This window comes from Microcebus murinus, chromosome 22, assembly GCF_040939455.1.
Source record: "Microcebus murinus isolate Inina chromosome 22, M.murinus_Inina_mat1.0, whole genome shotgun sequence".
Classification (NCBI taxonomy): Eukaryota; Metazoa; Chordata; class Mammalia; order Primates; family Cheirogaleidae; genus Microcebus; species Microcebus murinus.
The window spans coordinates 15998479-16016348 of NC_134125.1; the positions used below are offsets into that span (position 1 = coordinate 15998479).

General features: G+C 41.8%; 1 protein-coding gene across 1 annotated transcript in view; it reads left to right on the plus strand.

Moving 5' to 3' along the window:
• CORO1C (coronin 1C) overlaps nucleotides 1-17387 on the plus strand; it is an 81480-nt gene extending 64093 nt beyond the window's left edge. The window contains exons 4-11 of the mRNA XM_012756590.2: nucleotides 3128-3257; nucleotides 6126-6307; nucleotides 7480-7599; nucleotides 8831-8935; nucleotides 10642-10787; nucleotides 13554-13611; nucleotides 13726-13971; nucleotides 14965-17387. Coding sequence (XP_012612044.1) covers nucleotides 3128-3257; nucleotides 6126-6307; nucleotides 7480-7599; nucleotides 8831-8935; nucleotides 10642-10787; nucleotides 13554-13611; nucleotides 13726-13971; nucleotides 14965-15084 — 1107 coding nt within the window. The 3' untranslated portion in view covers nucleotides 15085-17387. The remainder of the gene's footprint in view (nucleotides 1-3127; nucleotides 3258-6125; nucleotides 6308-7479; nucleotides 7600-8830; nucleotides 8936-10641; nucleotides 10788-13553; nucleotides 13612-13725; nucleotides 13972-14964) is intronic.
• The last annotated feature ends 483 nt before the right edge of the window (nucleotides 17388-17870 follow it).

The window sequence follows — 17870 nt, forward strand, 5'->3', positions numbered from 1 at the left end:
AACCAAAGCCTCCCATCACTCCACGCCTCATTAGGGATTTGGAAAACGCACTATTTAGTTGTGGTTGGAGTTAGGCACAGAAGATTTTGCAATTCTTGCAGGAAAACCCAGCAATCCATGGTTAGGGTGCCATCTGGAGATGACAAGTGGTATTACCACTCTTTCAGTTGCAAGGGGGGTCCGAATTCGCATTTCCTGTTGAGTCATTCATGTCCAGTTTCATAATTGTTTCTGTGTTGACTTCATGCTTTGGTCAAATCAGCAGTCATTGTTTTCTGTTTGTTCTGTTCAAAATTTCAGTCCTGCTTCCTATTCAGATAGTCAAGTTGAATTTGCAGTTGTTTTACTAATCATGAACCCTTGAATAAAAATAGTACATATCAGGGTGAAAGCTAGCATATAATGCTGGGGAGAGGAGCAGATGCCCATAGTCTCCCAAGGGAAAGAGAGGCTTAGTTCAAAGTCTGTTTGGCAAGGAGAGGTTGTGGTCTGGGAGAGGGGTATGGTAGGTTACTTCTGTCTTCCATACTTATTCAAACCTGCCTTATTTGAAATTTGCTGAATGAAGAGGGAGTTGAAGAGAAACTAGGTGATGTCCCAATGTTGGGCCCTCAGAAGGCAGGCTTAAGAAGTTATATTTAGCCTGGGCAGAATTTAACTGTAAAACTGGATGAATCATTTCACTCATGCATTTTTCCCACTCTTTATTTAGGATGGCAAATTTTCTTATTTTTTGCAGGGCAACAGAACTGAGCAGAACCTTAAACACTCATCTAATCCAGATCTCTGCCTTCCATGAAGCAATTGAAAACAGGCAGTTGTTTGTCTTTTTAAAAATCCCCACAAAGGAAAATTCTATTTCTCACTTGTTCCACTGTTCAACAGTGATTTCTCACTGGCAGGTTCTAAGTTTTTCATGAGCTAGCTCCTTAAAATATTTTTCTGATGGTAAATTTACTTATATTTAATCTTCATGTAGAAGAAGATAATTATTTTAAACTTCGGCTTTTTTCCAAACTTAAATATTATTTAATTTCTAGTCTTCTATAGGGTTCTTGGTATAACTCAGCTTACTTGTAACTAAGTCCTTTTCTTCTTAGAGGGTCTATTTCTTTTTTTTTTTTTTTGAGACAGAGTCTCACTTTGTTGCCTAGGCTAGAGTGAGTGCCGTGGAGTCAGCCTAGCTCACAGCAACCTCAAACTCCTGGGCTCAAGCAATCCTTCTGCCTCAGCCTCCCAAGTAGCTGGGACTACAGGCATGCGCCACCATGCCCGGCTAATTTTTTTTTTTTATATATATATATTAGTTGGCCAATTAATTTCTTTCTATTTATAGTAGAGATGAGGTCTCGCTCTTGCTCAGGCTGGTTTTGAACTCCTGACCTCGAGCAATCCGCCCGCCTCGGCCTCCCAGAGAGCTAGGATTACAGGCGTGAGCCACCGCGCCCGGCCAGAGGGTCTATTTCTTAACCTTTGAAAACCTTTGTCTTCCATTGTTAAACATAAAGTCTCTTGTTCCTTCCACTCTGATACTTTCCCTATGCCTTTCTCCTCCTGCTGCCCAGGCAGGTCCCCAGTTAGGATATGATGAATCTTTTGCACATCTTTATCAGTCAAGATAATTTAAAAAAAAAAAACCAAAAAAACAACTTTACTGAGATATAATTCACATAGAATTCATCCATTCAAAGTGTACAAATTCACTGATTTTTAGAGTTTTCACAGATATTACAACTATCACCACAGACAACTTAAGAATATTTTCATCATCTCAAAAAGAAACTCCCTATCCTTTAGTTATCACTTCCCTCCCCTGCTCTCCAACACGGGGCAACCACTAATTTCCTTTCTGTCTCTCTGTGTTTTCCTATTCTAGACATGAAGCGTATGTGGAATCCTACAATATGTGATCTTTGTTTCTGGCTTCTTTCATTTAGCATAACATTGTCAGGGTTCACCCATGTTGTAGCATGTACCAGTGTGGTCATTCTTTGTGTGGCCAAATAATATTCCATTGTATGAATATGCCACATTTTGTCTAGCCATTTATTAGTAGATGGACATTGGGGCTGTTTCCACCTTTTGGCTGTTGTGAGTAATGCTGCAATATACACGTTTTTGTGTGGACATCTATTTCCATTTCTCTTGGATCTATTCCTAGAAGTATTGCTGGGTCATGTGATATTTCTGTGTTTAATCATTTGAGGAACTTCTAGACTGTTTTCCAAAGTGGCTGCACCATTTTCCATTCCCACCAGCTTTGTCGTGGGCTCTGATTTTCCACATCCCTGTCAACACCTGTTGTTATCTGTCATTTTGGTTCTAGCCACCCTGGTGGATGTGAAGTGAGATCTTGGTTTTTCATTTCTGTAATGAATAATGTCAAACATTTTTTTCATGGCCTTTTAGCTATTCGTATATCCTCTTTGAAGAAATGTCTGTTTAGATTCCTTGCTCATTTTTACATTGGGTTATTTGTCCTTTTATTATTGATTTGTAAAAGTTCTCTATTCTAGATACAAGTCCCTTGTCAGGTGTATGATTTGCAGAGTATTTTCTCCCATTATATGGGTTGTTTTTTCACTTTCTTTATAGTGTCTCCTGAAGCATAAAAGTTTTTAATTTTGATAAGGTCCAATTTATCTTTTTTCTTTTGTAAGGTTTATTTTCTATAGTACATGTTATAAAAACATTACATTTTCATTTTCTAAATGTAAAATTATGGAAAATAATGTTTTAAAAACTGCACAGTCCCCTCAAGATTCACAGACTTAGCTAAGAGTTTTCACTCCAATGCTTCTTTCTATGAGTGCCTCAGTCATTTTGTATTTTTTTGCTGCTTCTAACTGGAGAGTTTTGAACTTAACAAGGAATTTAAAATAAAATCCCAGCTAATATTAAATAAAGCCAAGAGGTAATTCTTTATATCCCTTATTGATATCTTGACCTTTAATATCATATTACATTTTCAAAATAACTGAACCACAGTCATGTCACAATATTTTGCCTTTTATGTAAATATCACTGTATGTTGTCTGTGTAAAGACTTTGAACTGGATGGCCACAGTAAATGTGATAATGAAAGGCAATAGCTTTCTTATGGCTTGTCTTTCCTTCTTCTCCACAGGTATGGCAGATCCCAGAAAATGGACTCACCCTTTCCTTAACTGAACCTGTGGTGGTTTTAGAAGGCCACTCAAAGAGAGTCGGCATTGTGGCTTGGCATCCGACGGCTCGCAACGTGCTTCTCAGTGCAGGTAGGGGCTAAGCAGTCCTCCCCCTGCCCTGGCCCTCACTGCTCACGGCTCTCTGTGTGGGGAAGCAGCAAGTGCATTTTGATTATGTGCTATACTGTTTTGGATCAGATTATTAGGAAACCATGGTGAGGAGCGTCGAGATGCAATGCTTCCCCAACCCATACATGTGTTTGCACGCACACGTGCGTGCGTGTGTGTGTGTGTGTGTTTCAACGCCACTTTGACTATCTGATGAAAGCTTGGGCTTTCAGCTGAGAAAAGTGAACAGATACATATTTTTTTGCCTATAATTTCAGCAGGTTTATGGTTTCTGCTGAAGTCCTCTGGGAACCACAGTTTTGGTTATTCCCGATGTGGTGGAAGGAATATCTGGTTGGGAGCCAGAGGCCCTAGGTTTAGTTGCTGCCAGCATTGGGGTGAACTCCGTTTGGGCAAATATGCGCCTTCCTTTTAACAAAATACTTTCATTTTAAGTAGTACCTGCATATTATAGAAAACAGATAGACTAAAGGGAAAAAAATAAAAATCACTTGTAATTCCACCACCCAAAGGGAAGATCATTATTACCATTTTGATATTTCTTTCCAGAAGGTATTTCTGTGTGTGTACATAAATTATTTTACACACAGAGATGGTTTCATGCACTGTACACATGACCTGCTTTCTGCACTGGGTGGCACTAAGTATTCATTAAATGTGCCATTAAATGTTCTCCCTACATTATTCTTTTTTTTTTTTTTTTTTTTTTGAGACAGAGTCTCGCTTTGTTACCCAGGCTAGAGTGAGTGCCGTGGCGTCAGCCTAGCTCACAGCAACCTCAAACTCCTGGGCTCGAGCGATCCTTCTGCCTCAGCCTCCCGAGTAGCTGGGACTACAGGCATGTGCCACCATGCCCGGCTAATTTTTTTTTTTTATATATATATGTCAGTTGGCCAATTAATTTCTTTCTATTTATAGTAGAGACGGGGTCTCGCTCTTGCTCAGGCTGGTTTTGAACTCCTGACCTTGAGCAATCCGCCCGCCTCGGCCTCCCAAGAGCTAGGATTACAGGCGTGAGCCACCGCGCCCGGCCCCTACATTATTCTTAATGACTTCATCATTTTCCATTGCCTGGATATACCTCAGCTTTTTCCCTCCTTCTGGACATTGATATTGTTTCTGATTGTGTTCTTACTGGTTTCCCACTCGAGTAGTTTCTAAATTTATCTTACAGAAATCTTTTCCTTTGTCCAAAATTTGAGATTTTCTTTTCTTTTATGAAACCAGTATATAGGGTACAAGGGAGTTTTGTGGGGTGACGGAAATGTTCTATATCTTGGTTGTGGTTGAGGCTACATGAGTCAAAACTTATCAAATGTGTACTTAAAATGGATATGTTGTACGTAGGTTTTAGTGTAATAAAATTAGTTTGTGAAAAAAGCAATACTGGTAGAATTTTTAAGGCTCTTTCCCCTCACTAGTGAAAAGGAGGCAGGCAGTTTAATTTTTAACTAGGAATAGAAGATGTTTATGACTTATAAGGAGTTAAATAAAATATTTAATGCCAGGTACCGAGAAACCAAGCCATTTTTCAAAAAGGACACTCTGTAGGGTACTGTTTCTATAATCCCCATTGACTGTATTTGGGATCCCTTCTGATGTTCCACTCAACCTGTCTGACCAGGAGGGGAAAAGAATTCCAGAGGTGGAATTCCATCATGGAAAATTTCCTGCTACCTTCTCATCTAGGTTAAACATAGGGCAGCAGTAGCAGCTGATCCCTGTTCTCCCTTTGATGAGCAGGAAGATGGGTGGTTGTCGTGTTCTGAATATTTTAAGACTACATGACCCATCCGCCCTGGCTGGAGTTACCTGTTTGCCTGAGAGGAGCGAGGCAGAGGAAGGGTTAATTCTTCATCCCAGATCTTAGCTCCAACTCTTCATACTGCTCTGTGCTTTTCTCCAGTTTCCTACTTCTAACCCTTAGGCAACCTAGGTATCCTGGGTGTTAGTAGCTAATTTTTCCAAAACGCAAATTGCTTTATTGGCAGGAATTCACCTTTAGGATGTCCTTCCCTTAGTTTGTGGCATTCCTGAGCTAATGTCATGGAAGCAACACATGGTGCCTCTTTTTAAAGAGGTGTGGGTGCTTGGGACAGACCCTTGAACGAAGGAAGGAAGGATGAAATTGACAAGCTGAGGGTGGTGGCTGAGTGGACATTGTAGGCCTCCAGGGGATCAGTTTCTGAATCCACGTGCCTACTTTATTACAGTTCTGGCTTCTCACCACGATCAGGGCAGTCTTGGCCTATTTTTCTCCCTTTTAAAGATAAAGATCTGTTGTGAGCAAACAGGCCAAGTCCTCGTATTTCCCTCCCCTTGTTGTAACTCAACACACTTTAATACACCAAAGCTATGTCTTGTAGCCCCACTGATTTGAATACCTGCCACCCAAAGTTTTTGTTGAGTGCCCTAAGCAGTTATTTAAATCCTTTATTTTTAGTTCATTTGGAAAAGAAATAAGCTGTATTCATTCTGGTGCTTGTTTTATTAGAAAAGGAAACTTGAAAACACTTGGGTCCACCAGCCCAGTTAACTCTTTAAAAAAATATAAGATTCTATTTTGGTGTAGTGCTTTGTTTTTGTATAGTTGTTTATTTCATATGAACCCAAACTTACCAAGCTGTGTTTTTCCTTTAATACTTTTATTTCTTTTATGTAAATCTTTTTTCTTTGTCATTTTGGTTTTTAACTCCTAGTAAGCAGGGCTTCTTATAATCAACACCTTCTTTTCTACATATATGTATATCTTCATTGTATTTCTAGTTTTCTTGAATATGTTATACAGGTGTTTCTAATCTTTGAGGGACATGGTTTTGTTTGTTTTAGGCTGTGATAATGCCATCATCATCTGGAATGTGGGGACAGGTGAAGCCCTTATAAACTTGGACGACATGCATTCAGACATGATTTACAATGTGAGCTGGAACCGGAATGGCAGTCTGATCTGCACAGCTTCCAAAGACAAGAAAGTGAGAGTAATTGATCCCAGGAAACAAGAGATTGTCGCTGTGAGTATTCCTAGGACAAAACCCCCAGTAGTTGTAGCACTCCAGAGAGTGTGAACTTTCTGCTTTTTAAGGCAGGCGGCAGTACTGATCAGGGGGCCCTTGCTGTGTGCAGATGCCAACTGTGAATAAGAAAAGGCTCATACAGTCTTCTGTCTACCTGCCCAATCACACTCCTCTCCAGTGTTGTACATTTCCAGCTTTACTCAAGTCTTCTCTCACTTGGTTGCCATTTTTCACAAAGAAATAGTTTTTATCAGTTCACCAGAGTCCTTAAGAGTTAAAACGTCTGGATCAGCTAAACCAGTCAACTGCATTCCTGGTCTTATGGCTTAGTCCTGAGTAGTGATTAATTGATCCCCACCCTGTTCCAGAAACAACTGTGAGTTTCATCTGCCTTGCAGAGATGCAGCATGTTCTCTCATTGGCTCAGTGTCTTCATTTCTGCCACCCAAACTGGGCCTCAACAAAATCACATATCCTGACAAAAGATGGACATTTGGGACTTTAGTCAGGATTGAAACTGCAAATGTTGATTCCAAGAATGTCTCACTTCAGCTGCACTCTGAAGCCTCCCTGTGATGTGGTTGTTCTTTGGCAGCATTTCTTCTAAAGGGCCAGGCAGGGATCGTAGCTGGTGCTTACTGAGCACTGGGGGCTTGCCCAACCCCGTGCAAAGTGCTTTATCCACCCAGAATGTTCCAAGGGTTACTGCTAGTGCGGCTTTTACTAATTAAACAAATGAAGTTAAGGAAGGGGTTAACTAAACTAGGCTTTTTTGTGTGTGCTGTGATATTGGTAGAAATTGTAGGGTATATCCAACCTTCAGGTTATTATCCTCTTGAGAAACAAACATTTGGCAGAGGCCTTTCGTGTGTTTTATTTTTGCAGTGTGTGGACTTGGGTTGGCAGCAGGATGTGGTGGAAGGAGTGAGGCTTTTGAGTCAAATCCTGGCACTCTTGCCAGGTAGCTGAGGGGCCTTGATCAGATAGATCACTTAGTGTCTCTGTGTTTCCTTATCTGGGAGAAGGGATGAGTGATCCCTGACTCCCTCCAGGGGGACGTGAAGGGCATGTGGGTCTGCGGTCGGGCTTGGTGCTCGTGTCTCCCCACTCACCTTTCCTGCCTGCAGTTTGGCTGTGTGTGACCTGCCTTTTTGCTCGCTCTCTCCCAGGAGAAGGAGAAGGCGCACGAAGGGGCGAGACCCATGAGGGCCATCTTCCTGGCTGACGGCAACGTCTTCACCACTGGTTTCAGCCGCATGAGCGAGCGGCAGCTGGCACTCTGGAACCCGGTATGCCCCTTCCAGCTTTCTGCTTGCTTTCTCTATAGCTTTCTCTCTGATCTGAGTGGGCTTTCAGGTTGGTAAGTAGATTATAGGATTCTCAGTGTAGTTTTCTAAACTCCTCCTTGTCTTAAATTGGATGTGGATGTGAAGTTCTTATCCTCACTGAAGCCTTAATGGTAAATGTCTTTCAAAAGTGCACTCTTGATACTCCCAAGGAATCTATATTGACTATACTTTTTAAGAAGAATGAACAAGAAATCCACTGTTTTAGATTTGTGAAATAAGTTCTGAACTAGTTATATTTCATAAAGAATATGCTCACATGTCTAAATAGAAATAATTATGCTTGGGGAAATGTCTTAATTAGCATAAATGGAGGAAAATTACTAAACTGTATGCATAATATGATCTCAGTCTGTGTTGTATATGTGTTGGAAAGAAATAGACCTCACTGGTAAATAGTGTCTGCCACCCACTGGAGTGCAGAAGTGTGGAATATGGGATGATCTTTATGTTCTTCTTTATATCTCTTAACTTTTTAAAAGTACATATATTTATTTTATAATAAAAAAGTACTTTTAGGCCGGGCGCTGTGGCTCACGCCTGTAATCCTAGCTCTTGGGAGGCCGAGGCGGGCGGATTGCTCAAGGTCAGGAGTTCAAAACCAGCCTGAGCAAGAGCGAGACCCCGTCTCTACTACAAATAGAAAGAAATTAATTGGCCAACTGATATATATATAAAAAAAATTAGCCGGGCATGGTGGCGCATGCCTGTAGTCCCAGCTACCCGGGAGGCTGAGGCAGAAGGATCACTCGAGCCCAGGAGTTTGAGGTTGCTGTGAGCTAGGCTGACGCCACGGCACTCACTCTAGCCTGGGCAACAAAGTGAGACTCTGTCTCAAAAAAAAAAAAAAAAGTACTTTTAAAAAAGAAAGTCACAAAGGAGAAGGGCCCTTTCAGCTTTGTCGTGGAATCACACTAATGGATACATTAATTATGTTGTCAAAGCAACACAATTCTCAGTGGGTTGGATCCTGTTTTGTGTATCCCTGTGGGTATTTACATGTATGAATGTTGTATGTGCAATGTGCAAATTTTCATTATTCTAGGAAAATGGCTCAATTAGGGACAGAAGAATTTACAATAAGGTTATAAAAATTCATCTTAAAAATGTATGCACACATACACACACATTTTATATATATTTTTAAAATTTTTTTATATATTTTTTTTCCCAGAAAAATATGCAGGAACCCATCGCTCTTCATGAAATGGACACTAGCAATGGAGTGTTGCTGCCTTTTTATGACCCAGACACCAGTATCATTTACTTATGTGGAAAGGTAAGCAGTAATTTTGATGTTTGATAGTAAATTTAATCCTATAAGAGGAAAGTTTGTCCTACCAAAATTTAAAAGATGGGCAACATACTGTGTCTTTTAAATTTTTCTAATTTGTGTATGTGTGTGTGTATGTGTGTCTTAAGCTAAGAACAGATAATTTTAGTATGTTTTAGGCCTTCAGACTGGACTGTTTGTGTGTGGCTTGCCAGTTGTGCGGGAATAACATGCCGTGTTTAGTACTTTTGACCAAAGTAGGGTTTGAGCTGGGGTGTTAGGGCTAGTGCTTCACTCAAGGAAGTCTAGTGAGAAAAAGAGGACATGCCTTCACCTAACAATACTGCCTGATTGGTGATTTTAGATTTATCTGAACTAGTATCAGGGATGAGATGAATAACCAGTTGGCCATATCTCATGCTGAAATTTGTCAGATAGCCCTACTGAGCATGTATGTACTTAATACTGTGTGCCATGGACTTGTAAAGAGAATGGGCTTTGCGAGCTTCTGAGGGCTTCAGAGACTCTCCAGAGGGTTGTTACTCCTGGGCTTCAGTGTTAGGGCTCTGGGCTTAAAGGCATGTGGCCTGACTAAAGTGTCAGGGTGACAGCTGTTATAAGAAGACTCCACATCAAACTCCTCCTGCCTTTTGCTCTCAGCCTAACGAGACTGTTGGTAGCTTTATTATTATTTCATTTCTGTAGTTGGTAACTTCAAAATACCTTATGCTTTTGTAGGTTCAATTTTGCTTAGAACTTTTAGTAGTTGAAATAAATGAATTAATAAAAATGGAGTTGTTGCTGTATTCCCCAAACCTGTTAGATAGCCCTTTGTTGTGCAAAGCTGGTGATGTTTTACTTTTCATAGTTGATTAAGTATGCTGCAGATCTGCTATGCATTCTTACAGGCCATTTCCTTAGAAACTGAGATCTTGTCTGTTTCCTTGGAGTCATTTTACTGATGTTAACAGCTGTTAAGTACATGCACCTTACCGTTGTTGCCAATGACTGCATCAAAACAAACACAAGGAGCAGTTACATAGATACTAACAACACTAGGTAGAAAATTATTTTGGGTATGCAGAAAACGACTAGTATGTGATTAGCTTCTTTTCCATTGCCTTAGAAATCTGAAGCCACTGAGACAAATGGAAATCGTGAGAACCATTCCAAGCAAGATAATCAGAATTTCATACATTGCAATGAGATGGCACTCCTTTTTGAAGTTAACGGATTCTCCCTGAAACTGAGTTTCTTAATTAGAAAAACCCCACTTTTTAGTGTCGTCTAAGTGTCTGGTATTAGTGTCTGTGAGTCTGTGAGTGACTACCAACGGCAGTATTGCACTGTCAGCAAGCCGCCGGTCTTTGTTTGTTTTTTAAAGTTGAATAGCAATGCAGTTGTTTGGCAGAGGCATTAACATCTTTGTCCTAACCCTGGCCTCGTGTCTAAACTCAGGAGAGTAAAACTAGAGCCTTCAGTAGGAGGCCGAGGAGACCACTGAAAGGGCATGCTAGCATTTGATAGTGAGGGCTTACTGTGTGAGGCAAAGAAACTGTCATAGGCTTTAGGCAAGCCTCTTAATGAGGAAGAAAAGGTCAGCCACCGAAGTGGGGTACCAGCTAATGCTGGGTTCATAGAGGAGAGAGATACCACTCAATCCAGGCGTTTCAGTTAACATCAAACACTGACTTGTCTTTGATTTCTTATAGGGTGACAGCAGTATCCGCTATTTTGAGATCACGGATGAATCCCCATATGTCCACTACCTCAACACATTCAGCAGCAAGGAGCCTCAGAGAGGGATGGGTTACATGCCCAAGAGGGGACTCGATGTTAATAAATGTGAGATTGCCAGGTAAAGAATCGATATTATTAAGTATTTCAATTGTTTATGCCATCCATGTAGGACCAGAGCAAGACAGCTACAAGTAGTTCTGTAATGCCTAAGTCTTTCTCCCCTTGTGTGTGGTGTGGAATTAGTGTCTCATTTCCTGCCCATACCGTTGGAGGTGCAGCAGTTAAGTGGCATAGCTGGCGGTGTATTGCACACTTAGTGACATGGTGAAACCTTCTTTATGTTCAAGCTGAGGCTGTGGCCGGTGTTCCCTGGGGGGCAAGCAGAGGAGAGCCTGGCTAAGACATGGAAAAAGGAGCAGATTTTCCTCCTGTACCCAGGGAAGAACCAAGTTCCAAACTAGATTGTAGACCCCACTGATTCTAAACTAGAGAAACCAAAGATCATCCTTCACTGGGGTGATGGGTTAGCTTGACTTAGAAAGTTCAGCAGTGTCATATACAATTTCTGTCTCTCTGTCCACACATTTTTAACCACTTCAGGACTGCGCTTACTGGCTCGAAACCTTGCCCACAGCCGGCACTCATAGTCCACACGATAGCTTGTGCTGTGCATTGACGACCAATCTGTTGTGCTCTTGTGTGATGAGGAAAGCTTTAAAGCACTGAAAGCTTGTTTTACTTTACAGGCAGCTTTACTTGTAATGTAAATCAGAATAGGTAACATACACCTATATGTTTTCATTACATTATGTTTAAATGTTCACAATTTTATTTTGATAAATGAAAAATTAGAGAAGTCATATCATAGCTGTCGGCTAAAGTCGCTGTGAGTGTTCATCTGTGGCAGTCGATGATAGTTGACGCTGGTCCCAAAGTGGTTAAAAATGTTTGTATGCTGTAACACTTGTGGGCTTTCTAAGGGACAAGCTTTTTCTCATGCTGGTCAACAGAAGGTACCCCATGAGACTCAGTGACCACTGACCATTGCAGACAGCGGAATAGCTAGCACCACATTACCACGGATAAGGTCATACCACACATTTGTGTAAGACTGTGTTTATATGGACTTTTTAAAAGTTTGATGTTCTGGTCACATGATCAAAGAATTGATATTTACGTCTTTCAAAATAAAAGGAAAAGAATTTTTATATTTACCTCTGTGGGTTTTTAAAAAATAGCTGGTGTAATGAAGGAAAACTGTCACAGATAATTTAAAGTTGTGGTATAAACCAAAGTAATCAAATTGTGGTTCACAGTAGACTGAATCTGAGTTTAAAATTACATCTGGTATTTTGGGAACACAGTTATTTTACTGTCGTCCAAAAATTTAAAAAACTAAAAGCATAATTATTCAGGACACATCCTATTTATTGTTTGTTAGGCATTTATTGTGGCAGGCACTGGGTTAAATATGTTACATGGATTACCTCTTTTACTTCTTGTCACAATCCTATGAGGTGGGTGTTATTTTTATTCCCATTTTATGGATGAGGAACTTGAGGCTTGGTGAAGTTGTCACAGCCTCAGGAGTTATAGTAGCAGAGCTGGAAGTCAAACCCAGGCCAGTCACCACTATACCGACTGCAGACTCTTCATTAAGTCAGTCTTTAAAAATGTTTTAGGTTTAAACAGGACTCTCTTTGGCTGCAATAGTGAATAGGCAGGTTTGTCACATTTGTGCTTTCAAAGAGGACTGTGGTTTCACAAATACCTTTGCCAACCTTTTGTTCCCCTGTGCACTGGAGCAACGAATCTTTCAGGCTGTCTTGACCAGATTCACGCCCAGATCTTGTTACCCATTTTCAAGTGCCAAAGGCTGCAGGTTTCCAGGAGAACCAAGTTTCACTGGCTGTGGATATTGGAGATGGCAGTATGTCTTCTGACTTAAACTCTTGCAATTCAGCGGCCACTTCCCCAGTAACACACCTGCGCTTTATTCCCCCCTTGCACTCTGGACGTTTGACTGGTGATCTCGCCAAAATGCTTACTAAGGCTACCTCTCTTGCCAAGGGCTTTGGAGAGAATTTTTGATTATTCCTCATCTTGACTGAAGAAAAAGCACTTTGGCCTTATCAGGGTCATCATAGAAGAAGTAGCTTCTGGTTTGTTTAGTCCTGTTGTAGGGTGCAAATAAAAATGTTACCCCTTTTTTCCCAGTCAGAAGCTACTTGCACTGCTCTTCTCTGTTACAGTGCAAGTTGCTTTCCATTCCCATTCTCCCCATATTTTGGGTAATTTCACGTTTTTCTTGAGTATTATGCATGATGTGGTTTGTTTGAATGCCAGAATGTTATTCCTAGGATTGTTTTCTTTTCCTTTTAAAAATCATATTTAGAAATCGGGGGGACAGGCAGGGACAAAAATTTTTTTAAAAATCCTATTTATACTTGCTAAGTGTTCAGCCACCACAAGCTGGCTAAGACCTGGTACCTAGGTTGTAGATCTCTCTAATAGATGTGTGTTGTCCTCTGTTGACATGGTAACATTTTCACAAATGAATCGTTATCAGTGCTGCTATTATTTCTACCACAGTCGATCTGCTCCCAGATAATTGGAGTTTGACTGTCATCACACTATACAGACCCCTATTTGTGGTTCTTGTCTACAATCTACCATTTCCTAGCATAGGTACCCTTAGCTTCTGTTTTCTCATCTGTCAAATAGGAACACTAAGTTCTACCTACTCCTAGGGTGGACCAGATGAGGTGATGGATAAAAAAATCACTTTATAACCCATATAGCATTGTAGGAAAGGAGTTATTAATCCTGTTACTCAGCCTCTTATTTCACTTAATGTGACTTTGCCTTTATTTCCCCTTTGAAGATTCTTCAAACTTCATGAGAGAAAGTGTGAGCCTATTATCATGACTGTTCCCAGGAAGGTGAGTGCCCAGTTTTTTAGACAATCCATGTTTTAAAAAAATCAAAAAGCTAAAACAAAAAAATCCCAGACCTTTCTTCCTTACCCTAAGGGTTTCCCTCAATGTCTCTTGTAGTCTGACCTTTTCCAAGATGACCTGTATCCTGACACAGCGGGGCCAGAGGCTGCGCTGGAGGCAGAAGAGTGGTTTGAGGGGAAGAACGCAGATCCGATCCTCATCTCTTTGAAGCACGGGTATATTCCAGGCAAAAACAGGGATCTCAAGGTGGTCAAGAAGAACATTCTGGATAGCAAGCCAACGGCGAATAAGAAGTGCGACCTGATCAATGTCCCTAAGAAAACCACAGACGTGGCCAGTGTGGTAAGGACACAGGCATTTGAGGCACACGTGCGGCTGGCTTGGGCCTTGTCTTCTGGAAAGCCCTTTGTTGTAGGCACAGAGCATTGGCAAGTGCTGTCCCACTGTGGGCACGGGGGTTTCCAGTACACGGTAACCTGTCCTGAGGCGTATGACACTGATGAGTTTGTGGTTGTGCTTACCTCTTTTTTATAATGGCTGGAGGAGATGTCAGGCTGCTGCCATCTCTGAGTGTGAACAGGAGCCTCTTGGGTTTTTCCTGTCTTTCACCAAGCTGGTTAAACCCATCTCTGATTTGGGTAAAAGGAAACACAGAAGTGTGGGGCCACAGATGCCAGGAAGAGAAGGTCCCCAGAAGGAGGGAGTGGTAAGAGTGTTCAGGTGTTACTGAGTGGCCAAGTGACAGAGGGATCCGGCAGTGTGTGGGGTTAGCTACAAAGATGATATTGGCAACAGCCATTTGGGTGGGATGATGGGAACCGAGCCTGCGTTGAAGACCCGCCATGGCCACTGGAGAGCCCCTCTGCTGCTGGAAGAGCAGGGCCAGGGGAGGAGAGGAGCGAGCAGACAGGGCATTGGGTCTCTCTCCCAGGAAGGAGCGTCATAGCAGATAGTAAGAGCTCCGTGGTCTCTGGAAGTTGCCCCTCACCCTGGTCAAACAGAAGTTACTCTTGATGGAGCCTTGAAGGAATGTGATCCTGCAATATGATTGTTACCTGAGAGCCTGGGTCTGGGTGAGTGCCTAGGCGTGGGGACGAGAGTAGCACTACAGTACACTGCTGTCTTGCTCTGGGCTTTCAGACGGATTGACGAGCTTGAATTGCGTTCTCGTAAGGCCTAGATGCTGTAGGTTTTGACATCTCTTTTCAACTTAGTGACTATGGCTTGCCATTTGCAAAATAGAAAATTACATTTTATGTCTTAAAAATTCTGAACTGTCTTGAAGTTTGTTTGCCGCTCTTCAGTCACTGACCCCTTTTTTGTTTGTTTCCTTAGCAAAATGAAGCCAAGTTGGATGAGATTTTAAAAGAGATCAAATCTATAAAAGACACAATCTGCAATCAAGATGAGCGCATTTCCAAGTTGGAACAGCAGATGGCGAAGATAGCAGCCTGAAGGTCCCACCCCCACCCCTATAAAAACCGGGAGCAAGAACTCGTGCTTGGTAGCTGGTTGTTGGTGTGGTCCCAGAGAGGGTGGAGGGGAGGCACTGCCATTTGGAGACATTCCATTTCAGATTTGTCAACCAGCAATAGGCCACATTCCAGTAAGAACTCAATTCGTCTCCCAAATTCGCAGAAACAAAACATGATCTAAAAGCTGAGCTTTTTATCAGAAAGCTTTTTTGATGTTTTAAGTGTTCTGTGACTTGTTGAACTTTTAAAAGACAAAAGTGCTACTTTTAAAATCCCAGATATTCTGAATTTTAGAAAACAAACCAGTTCTGATTCAGTGTCATGCCCAAGTACCTTTTTTTTTTACGAATAGGGACCAATGCCACATTGCTTTTTATATTTCTTTCTTTTTTTAATGTTGCCAAAACCAAAAGTAGCTTTTTTTTTCTTTGTATTTTGCTACTTTGCAGTATTTGTGTGTGGTTTTTTTTTTTCTTTAATTTGAAAGGGACAGCACTGTGTATGTTTATAAACTAAATGAAGATAAGATATTATTTTGTATAAACATTCATCTGAGAACAATCAGAGCAGTAGCCACATGGTGCTGGCTAATTTGCAGCACAAAGCCAGTCATCTTAATGACTGTACAAAAGGAAGACTTGAAAAAAATCACGTGGATTCCTATTACTACCCCTCTCATTTCACTGAGTCTTCTGATCAAAAAAGCTCACATCATATCTCTTCCTTTCTTTCCTTTCTCTTTCCTAGAAATTGGGTGGTTGTACCAGAATGGAATTTTGCTTCTTGGTTATCCTGTGCTTCTGATGATTATAATCTAACCCAAACTAGCATGTGTTTCTGCAGTTTTGTTACACATATAGGATCTATTGCATTCATCACTGTCAACATCATGTTTCAGGTTTTGGTCAATACTTGACAAGGGTGCCCGGGACAAGAAGACACATAATGTTGTTGAGAGTATCTTCTTGCCCATTTCCGCAGCTTGCCTAGCTCTTGAGTACAGTGGTGAGGACTAAAAACAAGGGAACTTGGCAGGGAGCATTTGCCTGGGGTGATCCTCTGTCTTCCCGTGTGACCTGTGCTGTCCCCGGCTGTGCTGGAGGAGGAGGTGGCTCTCCTCCCACCAACAAAGCTCCTGCTCTACCCTCTTCCTCACATGTGCTGCGACCTCTCTCAGGGCCCCCCCCCCAGCCATTCCTTCTCTCTTTCCTGCCTTTCAGCCCTACTCGCGTTCAGCTAAGGTGAGGCCAGAAGGTGCTATTGAATATTGAGACTGAGGAATGATCTAGAATGAAGCAAAAACAGAAGTGCAGACCTCTGCTGTAGCTTTAATGTGTATAAATATGTCCCTTTGCATCCTCCACACAAACTGATCTGTCCGCCTCTCCAGCTCGCACCAAGGCTGTGTCAAAGCACAGAGGCTTCCTGGACCCAGAGTGGGGCCAGAGACCGAGCTCTGGTCACCTGTTCATTCCTAGGTTAGCTAGTACTTTACACCATTCCCAATTTCTCATATTGCATGCTTGAGAAACAAGATTCAGGGAGCCTCTGCTTTAGGAGGGCTGAAGGTCTGCGATTGAAGGTGAAATGTGTAGTGCCATTGGGACCACAGAGGGCGCTCTCACACGTGTCGTGCTGGTGTGGCATGGGACTGGCTGGAATGTGGCGACAGCAGGTTAGAAGGCACAGCTGAACTAGGGGTAATGTCCGTGTAGAAAAGGTACCATGTTCTTAACCGATATTAGCACCGCTGTCTCCACGATTTCAGGGCATCTGAATGTTGGATGTGGTTTTGTGTGTATGTGCGTATGTATGTGTGTTTTTAATATTGAAGTGGATAATGAGATGTAAAGAAATTACACTGACTTATATTCAAGCCTGTATTTGTTTCTTTATCAACGTAATCTGCTGAGGACCTTCATTTCTAAGATTCAGAAATGTTTTAGGGTTCTGATATCAAATTAATTAAGTAAAGAAAATTGGTGGTGGTGTGAAACACTGTAGGGAGTGTGGTCGGAGAGAAGCGGAAGGGCAGGGAAGAGTCATCCTCATCTTGGGCTGTAACTTAGGCCTTACCTAACGAGTGATGCCCAGCCAGGCTCGTAGGCGCCTGAAACATCGTGGATTATTTCTCCTGTTTTGTCTTTTTTTTTTTTTTTTAAAGCCGTGACATCCCAGAGGAGGACAGTGAATTACTCCTAGATCGGCTCTTATAGAGCGGCTATAGTATTCTGTCAAAACACTTGCTTCCATTTTCAAAGATAAAAATCATTGATTACAAAATGGCGTCCGTGTTTATTTCATACCCCGGCTATCTCTAAGGCAACCCACACCTCTCTGCCTGACACGGCAGGTGACTTTTTCCTCCCTGAGGGTAAGTACAGGGAAGTGGGGTGGGGGCTCAGCTCCAGCAAAGGGGACAATCCCATGGGGGCCAGTAGAGGCAAATGCTATATGTTCCTTATTTCAACAGACCTGGATGTTTGGATTCTGCCTCAAGCCTTTGCCTGCAGTGTAACCGCGGTAGGGTTCCTAATCCTGCTGGGTCCCTTTTCTTATCTTGAAGGAAGGATGATGATTCCATAGTTTAAATGAGAGAAATACCTATTTCTTGCCACACAAGTAGCCCTCACTGCATGGCTGCCATTGTTACCACAATGAGCTAATTTCCTGACAGGGCCTTTGGAAGCACTTTTTCTTCTGTAGAAGTAAAATTCTTTTGGCCCAGCTGTGAGTTTTATTCCAGCAGAAGGTTTGCAGGGTCAT